This window comes from Aquila chrysaetos, chromosome 19 (assembly GCF_900496995.4).
Source record: "Aquila chrysaetos chrysaetos chromosome 19, bAquChr1.4, whole genome shotgun sequence".
In the NCBI taxonomy this organism is placed as follows: Eukaryota; Metazoa; Chordata; class Aves; order Accipitriformes; family Accipitridae; genus Aquila; species Aquila chrysaetos.
This window is the reverse complement of record NC_044022.1, coordinates 26716638-26734764: the sequence shown is the minus strand read 5'-3', so window position 1 is coordinate 26734764 and position 18127 is coordinate 26716638. Positions and strand designations below refer to the sequence as shown.

The following is an 18127-nucleotide window of genomic DNA, read 5'->3' as shown; positions in this document are numbered from 1 at the left end:
CTATGGTCCCCTCTTTGGGGTGGGATGAAGGTCACTGATGTCTCTGGGTCCCCTGTTCAGGGTGGGATGAAGGAAAGCATTAGGATACCAGCAGGGACTGGATCAAACAGGGACCGCACAAGATCTCAGATTTTTCCATATGGTATTTCACTGCTGTTCCTCCTGCATCTCTCGTAAGACAGACTCCTCCCTCTGGTTGAAGTGTTTGAACACATCTGAGGTGTTCGAATACCTCAAGTAGGTTGTAAAATGGCACTGGAGATTAGGGCTATGCTTTGTTATTTGGCTCATCTGCAGATCTTCATCCACTTTCAGTTAGAAGGTACTTTGCACCATCAGTGTTGGGTCTGCCCAAACAAAGCACTTGGGCTTGGAGTCAATTGAGTCAACACTTGGACAACTGGCTCATCACTAGTGTTGAGGCATTTTGCAAACTGGCCTCATACTTTCACATGGGCCACCTATGAGGGATGGCTGCAAACTCAATCTGGGGTGAGGAATGCTTTGCTCGTGAGGAAGGCAGCATCTCCCATTGGGAAGTGTCCCTTTGCCTGTCAGCTGGAGGGAGCAGGGAAGGCTTTCCCTTGGCATTGACGGGTGGAGAAAATGCAGCTCCTGCTCCAAAGCTGGCCCAAGCCTGGGGGAGGCTCCAGATGAGAAGGACACTGCCTGGTTAGGCTGTGATTCAGCAAAGCACTTGAGGCTGCTCCTTGAGCAGGATAAAGCTGAAGAGTGCCTTAAAGGGTTCATCATTTTCTTAAGGGCTTGGCAGGGGCAAACCTTAAATTACTAAACTGACCTGGAGGAGGAAGTTGTTCAGCAACGCTGTTTAGTCACTTATTTCAGCTTAAATGATGCAAAATGAAGCATGATTATGGAGAAGGAAATGCATTTTGTCATTTGTTCTGTTGCTTCAGTGCACATGGAGATCACTGAGAGCAAAATAAGGCTTGCGGAAATTTTTGCCTTTTATTGGGAACAAAATGAGGATAAGTTAGAGCCCATCCCATGAGGTGCTTCACATTCTCTGTTTCTCTGGAAGCCACTGGGCTTTAAATCTTTCTGGGGCAAGGTATGATGAGCAGAGAACAGTTTGCAAAGCCCTGGAAACTCTGCCTCAAGGACAGGAAAAGCTTTTCCGTCCACAATCAGCAATAACAGGATGGAGCTGTGTACAGGATAAATACTCAGGCAAAGCACTGGGGACATTTCCAAACAATGAGGTCAATTGCCCAAGAAGGGAGCAGGCTCCACTCGCTAGAGTTATTCAACAGCAGGAAAGTCAGAGCACTGTGGGGAACGATCTTGGCTCTTGCACAGATGCTCTGCGTGACATTGGGTTGCACCCTGCTCCTCATGCTCACAAAGTGCTCCTTTTGCAGGCATTGGACCTGCTCACAGTAATCAAGAAAGTAGGATTTAGCTAGCCTGAAGTAATTTCCATTGCTAATTTCTAGGCTTCTGTTGAAAACACCTGGGAGGATGTGCAACTTCTGTTGCACATACTGGGAATTAATCCATTAAAGGTGATCTTCAAAGCAATTAAAACACTGGGCTTGTGACTTGTTTGTTTCTCTATTGTGCCTAAAGATGGTTTCAAAGATATTTTTATTATTATTATTTTAAAGTTTCCACTTGCTTTTAGTATCTGCCCAGCCTCCCCTCTGGAGCTGTAAGGAAGATGGAATTAGTAATGAGATCGTGATTGCAGAGGACAGCAATCTTGCTGCCTCCCACCACAAACTGGGAGACCTGCTCGCTGTCATAGCTTTATAGCTCTGATCTGGGGTGGCGGAGGGGGTGTAGTTTGATTGAAAATACCAAAGAACTCTAGGGAAAAGAAATCTTTTTGGTGGAAGATTGCCACTACCTCCTCCAAAAGGCTGGATTAGCTCTCAGGAGTTCTTTCAGCAAGCAAGTTGAGGTTTCATATTTGCAGTATTCCCATATGCAAACTAGGCAGGAATATGCTTCAAAAAGCAAGACCTCTATTGATACTTAAGAGCAAAACCACCTCCCCTCTTTGGGATTCACCTTGGTCTAGCACAGAGGTTATCGCAGCTCATTCCCTTGCTGGTGGACTGCTAGCCTCCCAGCTCTCCAGCATGTCAGTGTTTCAGGGTCCTTGAATGTGCCTTGCACGCTTGGAGCCTCTCTGGTGCCCTGAGTTTGCTGCTCCCCAATGTCTTCAGCTGCTTGCCTAACCTTGAGAGCAGAGTGCTGAGCTGGAGAGGCAATACTCCCATGAACGAGAGCTTTGCCTTTGTATATGGGACACCCCCTCGCATCCACAGAGGGACCTTTGCTCTTCACATAACTTTCTAGGACAGCTAAAACAAATACACAGCTTGGGGCAACTCTCAGACAAGCACTGGATAGCTCTCCCTGCTGCAATCTCCCAGGGCCTCTGTGCTGGAGCAGATAGAAAGATTGCCCCAATTGTTTGTGAGCTGCTAAGAATTAACACCATTAATTTATGGCAGGCCCTTGCATTAATCCTCCCTGTTAATTCCTTATCTCTGCTTCAGCATATTGGCTTTCAGAGCCCTCATCTGGGAAACTCATCATCTGTTTGTCTGGAAATTGCCCTTATGCACGCCCTTTGCTTGTGTGCTGCAAAGCCAGACGAAGAGCAAGGGGGAAGGCGATGGTTCAGGAGGAGCAAAGGCAGGAGCAGAAAGTGGGTTCGGGATGCACACGAAGGAGAACTGCAGCCTCCCAGCTGGTGGGTGTCAGCATCAGGCATCCTGATTCCTGCGGCCCTGGGAGCGGGGCAGCTGTCTTTGCTGAGCAGGCTGAAGATAGCTTTTTCTTAAGCAGTAAGGGTTCAGCCACAGGGGAATTTGCTGGAGTGTTTCTTGCCTGTAATCAAAAGATACAGTTTTATGATTGAAACAAAAAGGACATTGAAATTGCAACCACAGCAAACAAATAAATTAACTTTTAATGACTTCCCAGCTACTTTTGTATTTGTTTTAGCAGAAGCCCTGCCAGAAAGCTTCAGGGAAAGAAACCGAGGCCGTGTTTACTCGGGCCATGTGTGTTTGTAACAATGCCTGTAATCACTCAACGCTGCAGCCCTCAGCCCATGGGTGGTGGGGGAAAGACATGCAGGTTTCCATGTTGCTCTCAGCCATCCCGGTACAGTCTACCTGTTGAAGGCAGGAGATATAGACAGTATTTACAGAGGTTCAGCTGAGGCTGAAGAATATTGCAGAGCCACTTACCTTTCTCCTAAGGCATCATAAGACCCTGGCAGCTCTGAAGAAGAGCTTAGCAGGAGGTATCGCTGCAGAAGGCAGCAGATTTTTCCTCTGCATTAGCAGATATTCAGGGCTGCTTGAGCACATGACGCGAGTGTTGACGTGAGATATCAATCTTCTTGATTGCTTCATTCTGGGTTTACTTAGGAAGCATTTCTTTACTGAGAGGGTGGTCAAACCCTGGAACAGGCTTACTAGAGAGGTGGTCGATGCCCCAAGCCTGTCAGTGTTTGAGGCATTTGGACAATGCCCTTAACAAGTGGTCAGACATTTGGACTAGATGATCAATGTAGGTCTGTTCCAACTGAAAATATTATCTTCTCTTCTCTTCTCTTCTCTTCTCTTCCATTCCATTCCATTCCATTCCATTCTATTCCATTCCGTTGATGCTGATGCCTCCAACAGTTTCCCATTGCGCTGGCACAGACCCTTTATACGCTGCCTGCGTGCACATGTTTAGAGCAGTTCCCAGTCTCAACTGCATGGGCTTCAGCTGAATATAAGCATGACTGACTTTAGCAGCAAATCAAAAGGATTAACATACATAGAGGTGAGCTCTGCAGGGATGGGCTGTGTCCAGAGAGGAGTTGCTCTCTTCTGATGTTCACTTTGAGGCTGGACAGTCTTCACACCAAAAACCCTACTTTTTTGCTTCATCTTTTGCAACGATTAACTTCTGCCATTGATTCACCCATCCCACAGCTAGCTCTTGAGGCAGGCGGGATGAGGCATCGTTGGCTTCCCTCTCTCACCTTGTTTTGCAGTTTTCATGTGTTTCATTTTTGCAATGTCCTGACCCTTCATCCTGACTTTTTAATATCTAAATCGTCACACAATCAAGGCCTGAAATGATAAACCCTGAAAGCACATATTCTGCCCTTTTGTAAATGAAACATCCAGAACAGCTCACCACTCCTAAAGTGTTAATTCAAGGTTTTGCCACTTTCTGTGGATTAATATTTTGCTGTACACCTCCTCTGTATGCAACAGGTTCCCCTTTTCTTTTCAGATTTTCCTCTGGTCCTGTTGCGGAACCTGCGTCATCCCGTCTACCTACTGGTGGTGTTGGCTCAGGTCAACCTCTCTGCCATGGTTGCTGGTTTAGCAACGTTCATGGGGAAGTTCCTGGAGAGGCAGTTCTCCCTCACGGCGTCCTTGGCCAACATGATCATCGGTAAGCATTGCTGTCAAGGCTTGCCAGCTTTTGAGCACCTCTAAGAAAACAATCTAGACATTACTAAGAAACACCTCTTCCTCTGGAACTGCCAGTCTCCTTCCATTACCTACAGACAGATGTGGCACAAGGTCCTTGCCCATATGATTTCTCAGCTACTACCTACTTTCCTTCCTTTACATTGCAGCCTGAGCTTGCTAGAATAAAATCTTTTAAGACCTGGAGAAATGTTATCTAAAGCTGTTCACTATAATCAAGGAGAGGAAACCAACTCATTGCATCAAGGGAGCAAAGAAACATCAGATATGAATTGTGCATGTTTCTTTAACAGGGATTACTTTACATTGATTATTGGGTTAAGGGTCTTTAAAAAAGTAGATAGTAAATAAAATTAAAAACTGCAGAAACATATGCATTCATTTTGAAGACACTTTGCAGCAAGAGACCAGTCAGGCTGGTGTACTGATTGTGCCTAAACTCTTCAAAATGTTTGCTATAGTCAGACTAATTGCTTACAACGGTTGGGCTAATTGCTTGCTGTTGGTATTGTTGTGAAGGAAAGAAATAAGTGTTAAGCAGGATATGTTCTCATGAGATCAGACTGCTTTTGCTGGTATTTTAATATCCAGAATGTCCTGCACAGGACTGAGGTCTCCCTGTGCGAGCTTGTCATGGTAATAAAAATATGAAGAATAAAGCCCTACTCTTACAATCAGTTGGAGAGTTCAGAGATCTAGGCAGAGAAGTATTTTAAATATATTTTTGAACAAAGAGCATGCATCCTCAGAGGAAGAGTCTTCTGAAGTCTGCAACAAATAAATCAGAAGAAAGTGAGCAGAGCAGACTGGCAAATCCAGCAACCCAGGCTAAATACAGGCAGAAAGGTTAAATGCTGAAGCAGTAGTGTCCTCCACTGATGTGCCCTGCTGAGTTGTTCCCAGGCTTGATTTACCCGCTCTGTTAAAGAGGTGCACAGTATTTCTTGCACAAATTTATCTACCTTTTGTTCCCAGCTACTGAATCTTGCTTTGCCTTTTCCTGTATAGATCAAAAAGCTTTTTGGAAATCCCTTCCTCGTATGGGTATTTATGGGCTGAAAGCAACGTCCCTGTTGATTCTTTGTTGAATTAAACAGATTGCACTCTTTGGCATCCCATTGTAAGGTGGGTTTTGCAAAACTCCAAGTCTGTCATGGAAACCTTCACAGTTTTGTAATGATGACAACAGAAGTGGGCACATTACTGCATTATGCAGAAATTAAATATCCTCTCCAGGTTCCATTGTTATTTTCGCCTGATTACACTGAAAAATCACATTTGCTGGATTAAGCATAGCTTTTCACTGGTCCCTGTGTCTTCCATGCACAGGTACCTAAGACAGCCAGTTTGCTGTAGGGTCCCACTGTTTTTGCAAAATTGCTCTTTCTTAGCATTATTCCACCAGTGCCTGCAAAAACCTTGGTCCCCTCCAGATCACCAGTGCTGAAAAACAGGAATCCAACAACAAATCCTCTTGGGCCTTCGCTGTAGTGAAGGGACTGATACGGCTCGGAGGATGGAAAACAAGGACCTGCCTTTCCCCAGGTGCTGTGAACATCCCTGGGGCGATGGTCGGCATCGTGGTGGGTGGTGCCATCCTGAAGCGGTTCCAGATGTCCCTGAGGCAATGCAGCGCCATGTGCGTCCTTGGCATGTTCCTCTGCCTGCTCTTGGCTTTCCCCCTCCTCTTCCTCGGCTGCCCCACGCAGAAGGTCGCGGGCATTACCTACAGCGAGAGGTACCGACAGCTCCAGCTAGGCTGGGCACGGGTGGGTGATTCCCAGGGCTGTGGGTACCCCCCATCCCCAGCTGCACTCCTTGGGGTGGAGGTGGAAGTTAAGCAGAATATGCGGAAATGGGTTTATTCCCTCTTGAGAAACAGTTAATGATAAAATAAGGCTAGAAATCAATGCTTTTGTGAATAAACAGTGAATCAGCTGTGTCCTTCCTCCTTCTAACTTCATTGACTCGTGGTGAAACCCGAAGTGAACATCTTTTTGGCACAAAGAGCACAAGATTAAAATTTCATGTTGGAAAGTGCGGCGTGTTACTCAGAGGCAAATAATTTGGGCAGGGGCCAGCCCTGGGATCACACCTTCAAAGCTGTGGCTGCTTTCCTACACAGCTAAACGCAGGCAGGACCTTGTCTTCCCTCAAGGCTTGATCCAAGTTGCTGTAAATTCACATGTTCAGCATCCTGTGGTCTTCATGGAAGCTGGTCCGAGCCCTCAGTGGGAAGCTCACCACCTCCCACAGCGTGGTGTTGCAAATATCCCAAGACCCCATGTCTGGGGCCAAATATGAAGGAAGTGGGTTCCTCCCTTGACCATTTGTGGTCAGGATGCTTTGCCCAGGCATAGCAAAGGCTTGGGGGGTTATAGTGGAATTTCAGTGGGTCCTCATTTATGTATGGGGAAGGTTTTGTTAAGCAATCAAGTGTTTCTTTACTAATCTCAAGATATATGTAGTATATTTTCTATATAAGATGCGTATTAATGATGCTCAATACCATGCATTAATATTTTCTTCCTGCTGTAGCTCTGAATTTGGACACCACGCCTTGGAGTGTAACCTCCAGTGTAACTGCCCTGAGAAAGCCTATAACCCCATCTGTGGCTCTAACGCTATTGAATACATCTCACCCTGTTCCGCCGGCTGCAGCATCGTAAATATCAATGCAGACAACTCGGTCCTGGTGAGTCATGCCCACTGCGCTAGTGTCCTGGCTTGGGATGGCTAATGAGGGATGACCAATGCAGAGCTTACGTCTGGCAATTAGGTTTTCTGATGTTCGTTAGTGTTGGACAAGCCCTGCATGACCCTGTGGGATGAGCAGGGGAGGGTTGAGAACGTCCCAGGAAAACCCCGTGTAGATGGTGTCTCTTAGCACTCTCCAGTATAACACAGCCCTTTGCCAGTACGGATCCTTGGCCAAGGCAGCAACAAGAAACCTTTTAGGCATCCAGCCTGTTAGGATGTCATGGTGTCCTTCCTCATCCGCTGCTCCACCCCAGGTCAGGGTTTGCTCCACAAACCCTGTCTTCAGTATCTCCCATACTACCCAGCAGCTGGAGCAGATGATGCAAGGACCTTCTGCTTTCCCTTCACCCCTAAACGATGATGACCAACAAGGTCACCTTTCTTAGCTGTGTTTCTTGTGGCGGGACAGGAGGATGTGTAGTATGGGAAGGGCTAATCATAACACCTAGCATGACCCCAAGTCCATGGATGCCTTTTGTACACCAGGGATGCTTTCTCCATGGGGTGAGTCAGCCCACGTCCAGGCTCCTGCTGTGAATTGCCCCATCTGTGTTCCTTGAATAGGGACCTACGGAAACCAGGCACCCAATTTAGGCATCACATGCCCAAAGTTCTCTGAAACTGGAAGTCCGAGTGTTTCCATTTAGCAGGGTTGTGAAGGCAAAATATCAATGCAGGTGGTAGACATCTTCACATACCTAGATGTCTTGCAGCAGGTATCACCCAGACTGCTCACCCAACAGCATTTGCTTGGACTTGACCTAAAATACTGCTCAGAATTAATGAATTATTTATGAATTATTTATAAATTATAATGAATAAATTATTTATTTATTTTTCCGGAAGCAAAATGCAAACCTGCAATTGGTCCAAACTGCCCTTCTGCAGACTGGGGGGGGCGAATACCAGCTGAAAATGCTCAACTGGTGCCTACAGTTGTAGAAGCAGCCTGGGTGTTTCCGTCATATAACATGCTTTAGTTATGCTACATCTATAGGTTGTGTATAGGGATGAAGAGAGGGAAGGTAAGTCCTGCTTTTGGGGGCTCAGGGAGCAACTCTGTATGCTCTGGGCAAGCCAAGCCTGGAGGGACATTGCACAGTACACATAGCACTGACATTTAGCAGACCTTCACTGCATGCTCTAGGAGGGCCTCGTTAGAGCAATGTTATTCCACCTTTCAGCCTGCAGATTTGCTGTTTAAAAAGTCATAATCAAGTTGCAGTGTGCATCCTCGCCATAAGTACCAGTTGTCAAGCCAAGTGTCTGCATGAGAGGATAATTTAGTGGGAGAGTCCTTATGCGGGGGCTAGAGAAATGGGGTTTGCTCTTGGCTCTCCCTTGATTTGCAGACCTGGCAGGGTTATTTTGCTTCCATCTGCTTCTCTCTCCTCTGCTGCTCCCCACCTGTCACCAAAACCCCAGTAGGACTGAGTTTTCCCAGTGCCAATTGTCTGTTGGGACTCCAGGCAATACAGTTCAACAAATAAAGAGTAAGGAAATCTTTGCCAATTCAAATACCTATCTGAAAAATGTTAGCAATCCATATAGGGTGAGTAGTTTTCTGCTGTGTTCTTGGCACAGGATACAATGGCAGCATGGGACTGTCTGGGCACTTTTTAGCAGCATTTTGTTAATTAACAACACTTCACTTTACTATGTTTTCTGCCAGAGCTTAGTCCCAAATGTGCTTTTCTGCATCCCTGTGCCTGCCTTTTGTACAGCAGATCCTTTTCAACTGCTTCTTCCTCCTCAAAGATGACTCCAGCCCTTTAACATCCCGTGCTCCTGAACGTGACCCACACCTGCATTCATTATATGTATTATTATGTGTAGCCACAAGCTACAACAAAATCAGGTCTCCCTTGATGGTGCCATGCAAACGCTACTTGGTAAAGCCAGCATAAGCTCTTCCTTTAGCGCTGAGATAATTTGCTGAATCTTCTTTCCACCTACTGACGCATCTTGACGAAATTTGTGTGAGAGCTTCTTCCACATAGGGACTGTATCTCAATATGTTGTTAAAAATGCCAAGCCATGTGCCAGCATGTAGTAGCTGGAGCACATTGCATCGCCCTGGGATGGGAGGTTCATGGCACACAGTGATGTGGCTACAGATGCTGAGCCTTTGCTCCTTTTTGCTCCTTTATCATGCTGGACTAGGAGCTGAGCTCAGATGTCCGCAGAGCAGCCTCAGTCCCTCTCTGGTTTGGGGTATTACCTGTTGCAGGAAAGGAAAAAAGAAATGATTGCATTTTACAGCATTCTTCTGGCTCCTGCTTTCTCTGCTATATTACACTTTTCTTACCATTTTCAGCATCTCTTTGCCAGTGCAGGGATGTGTGGTACTCACTGCCTACTGCTTTCCATGTCCCAAATGCCTGGGTTGCTAGAAACACTCATGGTGTGCAAGAAAACCTACAATTTTGTGCTCAGCTTTGCTGCAGCCCTTCCAGAGGAGGCTTGCACAGTGTGAGCTTGATTTTAACACTCTCACTTGAAAGCTCTTCTACACTGAAAGCGATTTGCTCTTTGCATTGCCTGATGTTCACAAATTTCATGGGCAACAGAAGGAAGGACCCTGCCAACTTTGCAGGACCTTGCAGTGACAGCCTTTTAGTGCTTTGCTACTTGTTCGGGTCCAGCGTGACTTGTTGAAGTGGGGTGGCCACAGGGGCTCCCCCAGGACTGTGGGAATCTCCGTGCCACGGGGCTCCTGGGTTTCTGAACCCCGCTCTGCTCTCATCGTGCATGGCCACGGATAGGAGCAGGGACATCCCTCTACTGCCAGCCAGGTTGGATCTGAGCTGGCCAGCACACACCCCAAAAACTTAGGGTACCAGCAGGTCCCAGACGGGGAAAAAAAGAAGAAATAAGACAGCATCAGGCAGAGTTTGATGTGAGCAGCTTTCTCTCTTAAGAAAACAATTGCTGAACGGTACTGGTGGGGATGATTGACGCACAGTCCTGAAAAGCCTGGAGCTGGCCGTGTGCCACCCAGCAGCCCGTCCTTGCCCAGAAACCACAGCCCCGGTTTCAGGGCTGCTCTCGGTTATTCTCCGCTCCCCGCTTCGCCGGGTGCTTCTTCCCAGCCCTTGTGCTGCGTCAGCCTCGTGGCACTGCTGCCTGGATGATGCATGTCAGAGAGACGGGCCACCGGTGGCTTTGTGGCTTGTCCCCATTGCTCGGAGGTTTTTGCAGCTGGGGTCTTGCTCCCTGCTCTAAAATCCTCTGAGGTTTTGAGCGAAAGGAGCAGAGCCCTGCCTTGTGCCTCCATTGCGTGCACCTCCAGCCCTTTCTCTCCATTTGGCTTTGTGCGAGGCCCCTCAATGTCACGACTCAGATTCTCTGTAAAAGGTGGTGGTCGCACAGATCAAGCGAGTTTTAATTTAACTAATTGCATTTTTGTTAACTGCTTTGGCCCAAATTCATCTCGGCTATCGTAGGCACTTATCTGTGGTGGGTCCTCTGGAGACCCACCTCTCCCTCCATGACTGCAAAAGGAACCCAGATGATGAGTTTAGTTTAGTTCATTTCAGATGGCTGAAGAAGATAAATCCCAGTCTTAATTTAAAATGTTAAATCCTCTTTCCTAGAGGTGGGAGGAGGGATTGTGTCCCCTTTCATCCCAGATCTCCCCTTGTGTTCTCAGCCGGGAGGAGTTCCTTGTGGGACTCTTTTATGGTTAGCAGCCATGCCATTTCCCCAGGCAGTGATGTGGGAATGGGGAGTTGGGAGACCCTCGTCTGCTCCTGCCTCTGGGATCACCCTTCTGCAAACTGCCATCCCACTGTGAATCTGTCCCTCTCTGGCAGCAATAAGATCATGCTCATTTTATTTAAAGGTCTCTTCCAAAAAAAAAAAAAGAGGTTTCTTGTTTAAACAAAAGAGAATTTTGACTAAAATCTGGAGAAAAAGAAAAAATCCATATCCCTCGCCCCGGGGCATCTTTCCTTTGCTAATGCTGTGCCAGTTATTTATGACCCTCTCTGAAAGGTGAGGTTCTGCATTTTCCCCTAGCAGGTGTTTTCTGATTTAATACTCCCCTGAGCTTGGGCTCCGGCTTTGATTGCCAGCTCTGCTCTACATGTAGCCCCTGGGTGAAGGGTCTCACAGCAGGAGACAAGCTGGGTGCAGGTGATGGAGCCCAGGCTGCTCCCCTGGAGATTTCCTCCAAAAGATATAATACAGGCGAGTAAGCTCACATCAGGCTTGAATGTTTTATCAGCTGCGGGTGAGACTTTTCCATGCCAAGAGTCCAGATTTACACAGGATGCCAAAGCATTCAGCTGGCAAACGATGACATTGAAATAAATCTGTGTGTAAGCATCTGCAGTGCACAACAGGCATGAAACACAGGACTGGAAGCACAAGCATAGAAGGATTGCTACTGGGTCTCACACCAACGAGGCAAGGATGCGTCTGGGTTGGGAGCACTTCCAGGTGTCTCTGGAAGCACAGAGAGATGAACCAAGGTACCGCTGCAGATGAACCAAGCTACCGCAGCAGTCCCAGCTTCCCCATCAGCTGTGTGTGCTCACCTGTGTGACATCTAACGATGCCCGTGGGACCTGGTGGGACCGGGACCTCCTTTCAGAGATGGCAGTATGTTGGAGGCTAGAAGTGGGGATGGGAATATGTGTTTCCTCATCCACTCAGTCTGTTATCCCCAGCCAGCTTCATTGTATATGTTTCTTTTTTTTTTTTTCCCTGCTCCCCGAAGTGTTGAGTGCTAATTACTGCTAATTATTTACAGACAAAACCTAAACACCCTCCCTGCCTCTGACAGCTGGCAGCTATCCCTGGTATCTCCATAGCCTTGAGCAGATGAGCAGCCTCTGGGTTTTCTCTCCTCTTTGCAGAACTACACCAACTGCAGCTGCATCTCCGAAAATGGGCTCGCGGGGTTCGCCAAGCCCGGGACCTGCGGCACCGGCTGCTCCCACCTCTTCCTGCCCTTTGTGGTTCTGTCTTGCCTGGCGGGGATCCTTGCCAGCACGTCCCACACGCCGTCCTTCATGCTCATCCTCAGGTGAGCAGATTGGGTTGGTGTTGTGTTAAACGGTAAAGAAGTTTGGCAGAAAATAAACCTCCTTGCATTCCAGCTTGTCCTCAGATATCAGAGGGGCTGGGGGTGGCTACGTTTAGTTTCTGAGTAATGTCCAGTTCAACACTGTAAGTCCGATCGTGTTCTATATATATCGAACTACCACGACTACGGATGCAAAAATAGCGTAATACACTTTCAATCTAGTCACGTTCAGCGAACTATCATGGCCAGATTTAAGAAGTTTGGTTGCATTCAATGAACTATCATGGCTAGATTTTAATGAACAGTACAGTTTATTAAAGCAACAGAAGTACAGATTCATTTGGATTGCTGGTGATAAATACACTGTCTAAAAATCACGTGCAAGTAGCAAGAATACAGTTGACTACAAGCATGCTAAATTATAGAAAAACTCGATAGAGATTTCTAAGTTTCCTGGGGAACCACTCGGTATAACCAAGGGTTCGAATCTTACCCAATAGGCATCCCTATGGGGGGGAAGAGAGGTTCAGCCCGTCGACTGATCCCAGAAGTCAGCAGTGTCCTCCTGACTTGTCTATGATGGCATCTTCCCTAGCATTCTTCCTCTCTTAAGCCCTTTTATACTATTTTCTTATTTTTAGGTGGAGCTTGAGTGACTCTAGTTATACATACCCATGATATAAAATCTCCTCGCTTTACTTTTAAAGGTATATGCTAGAGAAAATTCAGAGCACATGCTCAGTGAGGGGTGGTAGCACCTTGAAGGCAGGTAGCCTTTGCGATCGAGGTGTGTTTTGGTATTGTAATGAAATTATAATGAACAAAGTTCACCCAGGGGACATGATTTTGCATGTGACTACTCCAGAACTGCGCATTTACTTATGATATAAATCAGAAGTAAGGCTATAGCGTTGACAGAACCCCATTGTTTCACCTCCTTGCCTCAGTGGATTTAATGCAGGGACCTTCCATTCTTGTTCCAGTAGTTCCAGTTCCCCATCCCTGTGGTGATATCACAGAGCCTGGCTGTGGTATTTCCACTTTACTCCACCCTCCGTATTGTTTCTCTTAGAGTCAGCATACCAAGCTCCCCTGGCATTGCTAACATCTACGGTTGCAGGTTATGTTGCTTAGGGAATTATTATGGAACAGATTTCATGTATATCCACTGCATTCCACCCTGGAGGTTCACCTTCCCTTAAGAGGGGGACATATCAATGTCACCTCCAGCAATTATTCCGCTGTTGGCCGTGGTCTCGGTGCAACCAGAAAAGGCATCCAGAGGTGGCGTTTGGAAAACCAAGGGGCCCTTGAATGGAGGAGGAAGGTTTTCTCCAGCTGAGGGACTGGAGGGTTAAGTCAGCCCTGTATTGTACCTGATGCCCAGCTCGTCCTGTTGCTTTTACATAGGTTTTGCATGTGTTGGTGCAGGGAATGGAGAACAGGGCTTCCCTGCTCCTGTCATCTGGCAGTGCATGCGGTTGTCCATCTTGTAGGCTATGTCTGGCTCGGGAGCAGGCTGTGCTTTGTTAGTAAAGACCTGCCATGGCTGAGCAGGACAGAAACATCGGGTATCTAGTCTCAAATGTTGAAGCAGGGGAGACCTTCAGGACTTGCTCCTTAAGACCCGGCACTAACAGAGCTCCTGCTGCCCTAACACTACAAAGGCTTTCCCAAGGTCTCTTTGGCTGTTCCTGCTGATCCCTGCAGAGTTAAGCAGCAAGTGGAGATTTCAGGCTGCTGGAGGCTTCATCATGGAACCACCAGTGCTGCATGGCCAATTGCTCTTGCAGGCAATGTGGTGTTCACCAACAGGCTCAGGCAAGGAGCAGGCGGTGGGTGCGTGGGTGTCACGCCATGCCAGGCCCCCACGCCACCTCCACCCACCAACAGGGCTCTGGGGCTCACTGGAACCCCACGTTGCCCTCAGCACCCCCCATTCCTGGTCTCAGCACAACCTTCAGATCCAACAGCCGTCCTGTTCCTTCTCCCCACCCACGGCTGATACCTCAGTAATGAGACGCACCATTAACTCAGCATTAATTTAGCACGGCAGTACTGTGGCACTTTTTGACGCAGCTCTGTGTTAAGAAGTTTAATTATCTTCCTTCCTTCTGATGGATCTCGCTTGAGTACAGCCTCCCTTCCCAGTGCAGAGAAGCAATTAGGACTCTAGTTTCCCACACCCTTGGAAAGGTGCCTGCGGGGCAGGCAGCGGCAGGCTGGAGCCAGCCCCAACACGAGCCCCAGGCTGGTGGGGCTGGAGCCTGGGATGGGCAGGAGAGACTGAGGCTGTGCTGCGGGAGAGAGGAAAGCCATGGGGCAATCTCTGTGTTGGTCTATAAATGATGTTTCCAAGCACATTTCTGTGGTCAAAGCACTCCAAACAGTTGCTTTTTTAGGGAAAAGCTGTGGTCAAAACCTGTTTTTACCTTGCCTCCCAGGCGTTATTAAATCACGTTTTATGCCACGAATGAGCTATGTGTGCATCAGGCAGTCAGAGAGGAAAGGGAAGCTGAATTCCCTGAGGTGTGCTGACCTGGGGGTCCTCTGCCACCCAGTCCTCTCCCATGTGTGACCCCAGCAGGAACCACAGCCTGAAATATTTATTTCAGAAAACTGGGGTACCACCAAAATATACACTGGGGCATCCCACCTCAAAAAAAAGCCACTTCCTCAACAGGTAAATCGCTTTTCTCTTTCAGTTACAAAAAGCATCCCTTGTATTGCTTGTGTTTGGCAGAGCCAGCAGCTATATTGGTTTCTGTTTGTATTTTACTCATACAGATTCTTTAAATTAAAAGCAAAAATACCTAGCTGAGCTCCTCCCTGTCTCTTACGGAGTTTGGTAGGTTCTTCAGGCCAAAAAGGCTGTGGAAAGCTTATAGCCCTAATGAATGAAACTTCATCATTTTTGCTGATGTAAACGGGAACTGCCTGGGGCCCTTGGTGGTTGGGTTGAAGGATGACTTTTTGGGTGAGATGCTGTAAGCTTCGTGCAATGCCAGGAAGGGAAACATCCATCTTTGCAGAAATGCCAGCGGGCACACTTTCCATTTTGTTTTTCAGGAGCATCCAGCCTGAAGACAAATCGTTTGCGGTTGGGATACAGTTCATGTTGCTGAGAGTTTTAGGTAAATTAAAACGTGTTGAAATGCCATCCTGGAAAATCACGGCAACGTGGGGATTCATGAGGATTTCATCCCTGAGCAGCCCCAGGGCTACAGAAGTGCTGTTTATTCAGAGATTCAGACTGACCAAAGCCTGTCCTAAGCCAGGGAAAGATGCTGCTTTGCAGGGTCTGGGGGGGCTGCATGTGGTGGGGAGGGGAACAAGGCATCTCTGTGGGGGTACATCTATGCGGCTAAATAAAAGAGGGCAGGAAATACATTTAGGTCCAGGAGGACAGCCCTTGGCTATGTGCAAATACTGCCATGTTCGCCTCCAGCGTATCAGGGTGGCTGCAAACCACGTCCTGTGATCCCGCTAGTTATTTTTCCTATGGTGAAAATTCATGTTCACCTGGAGGCCCTGAGAACATGCCACGGCAGTCGTGGGAAGGAGCGTATATGCACAATGCATGAAGGAGGTGAGCATCATTCCTGGGATGAGCGATGGTCCCTTATCAAAGAGAGAAAGGACCATCTTGCATCTTGGTAGGGTGCAAACACACAGACAGCCCTTGGCGTGCTGTGCAGGACCAGTGGCTTCATGGGCCACAGCAAAGACGACCATCCCCAGCCCCTTTCCACTCCCTTAGCACATGGGAAAGTAGCCAGGGTTGGGTCTGTCCCAGCAGAGGCACTCCCATACCATAACAAAGCCCCCTCTGACCCTCTGCTTCCAGCGTGGATGCCGGGCCCCGTTCTGTACGGCAGCGCCATTGACACGACCTGCATCTTCTGGGAGAAGAAGTGCGACAGGAAGGCAGCCTGCAGATACTACGACAATAACCTCTTCAGGCAAAGGTAGGGATGAGCGGTCAGGATAAGGGCTGAGGGTGCAGAGGGAAATCCAGGGGGAACGTGGCATCAGGCCACCTCCGACATGGGATAAGTTGTTGTATATGCCATGGTAAGCAAACAGGGACACTCGCGTCCTCCTGGCCCGTGCGGACTCTCAGCAGTGCCCAGGAATGGTTTGGAAAGTCATTGGCACAAGCCAAAACCCTGCCAAGGACCATGCTAACTTGCTGCTATAGACCACAGAGGTACACTTCCAGAAGCACTCCCTGCATTATAGTGAGAACAATTGTTCACCAGACAAACCTCCCCAGGGACATGGTAGAGTCCTCATCACTGAAGATTTTCAAGATGTGAGTGGACAAAATGCTAGATAATCTCATCTAGGCTCCCTTTCCCATGAAATGTTGGGCCAGATGATCTTCTGAGGTCTCTTCCAACCTGGGCTGTTGTGTGATGCTATGATTACTCATTTTACCAGCATCGCACAAGCAGCCTGTCCTGATGCCTTCTGCGTGGAGGTAATGCAGCAGCAGGGGTGACCCCAGCCTCAAAGCTGCCTGTGAGGTGGTGCAGGGTCCATGCAGGGTGCCTTGCACCCAGGGGTTCCTCTTCCAACAGAATGGCCCAGCTCAACAAGCAGAAGACACCAAATCCAGCCTGGGCACTGTGGGGAGGCTGGAAGGCAGCTGTAGGTGGTCTTCCATCCCCACTGCAAATTCATCATTGTTGAATGACTCACTGACCAGTAGCTGCAGCAAGTCCTATTCACCTTCAACCCCAAGATATGTTTTGATATGCCTCCTTCTTACCAGGAGGTATGATCTCTCTAAAGTAACACCAAAGAGAAGTGCATCTTGATAGCTACTCCTCCTCTTTCTGCCCCCCTTCTCAGGACTCAGGCTTGCAGCAGTTGCTTGCCCACTGCTGAATGTGACCGAGGAGCCCATCCCCATGTTCGGTGTCTGCTGGGTGCCTGGGGACATTGGGTGTTGGTGCTGGGCGCACATAGGAACACCCTTGCTACCCTGATTTATTGTGTTTCCACACCACAGGTATCTTGGTCTCCAGTTTTTCTTTGAGGTGGGTGCTTTCCTGTGCTTCGTGACCGTGTATGTGATTCTCAGACGGCAGGAGAGGGAAGCCAGCAATGCAGCAGAGACAAAGGCAGACCCAGAGAAGGAGAAACTGGCAGGAAACTCCATAAAGGTCCCAGAATCCAAAGTGTGACACCAAAAATGTGAATTGCGATCCGTATCCGGGGAAGTGAAGCCATGTGAATCACCCAACACTTGAACTGTGAAGGATGGATGCTTGGAGTCATGGACGATGGGGCTGCTTCCTAATCTTCTGGGTGGGATGTACTACTTCTGTACTGCTGTGAGAGTCTGTCCATACGCTGTTCTACGCCTCCTCCTCCACCTCAATGGTGCAGCTTGCTCCTTCACGTGGATTAGTCCACACACATTAACCTTTGGACACTGAAGTCTTCTGGATTTATGTCCTCCAAAGCATTTGTTCCTGCTGACAGTCTCAGTAATGCCAGCACTGAGCTTTAACCATATAGCTGAAGGGTTTTGTGGTTTTTTGTAATAAATAATTTTTAAGAAATGGGTTTGTACTGAACCCATACATCTCCATGAATGATGGTCTGTCCTTGCCCCCAAAATGTCACTTGTGCTCATTCCTTTTGCTCTCATGGTGTTAGATGGTCTCTCTTCCTTGAAGGCTTCATCCAGCTCCAGCTGACATTGATGGGATTTTTGTCCCAGGCTGTGGACCGTTGCAAGGACCGACTCACGTGCTTCACCCAGCTGCTGTGTAGATGCTGCTTTGGTGGTGAGGGGCAGGGATGAGGATGCTGGGGAGGGGAGGACATCAAAAGGAACTGCAGGTCC

General features: G+C 48.0%; 1 protein-coding gene across 4 annotated transcripts in view; it reads left to right on the top strand.

The window, feature by feature from the left end:
- Positions 1–17873, top strand: part of SLCO2B1 (solute carrier organic anion transporter family member 2B1) — a 64478-nt gene extending 46605 nt beyond the window's left edge. For all 4 annotated transcript variants that reach the window (XM_030042974.2, XM_030042972.1, XM_030042976.1 and 1 more), the window contains exons 9-15: positions 4273–4437; positions 6021–6213; positions 7014–7170; positions 12098–12267; positions 15337–15401; positions 16115–16235; positions 17285–17873. In XM_030042974.2, coding sequence (XP_029898834.1) covers positions 4273–4437; positions 6021–6213; positions 7014–7170; positions 12098–12267; positions 15337–15401; positions 16115–16235; positions 17285–17459 — 1046 coding nt within the window. In that variant the 3' untranslated portion in view covers positions 17460–17873. The remainder of the gene's footprint in view (positions 1–4272; positions 4438–6020; positions 6214–7013; positions 7171–12097; positions 12268–15336; positions 15402–16114; positions 16236–17284) is intronic.
- The last annotated feature ends 254 nt before the right edge of the window (positions 17874–18127 follow it).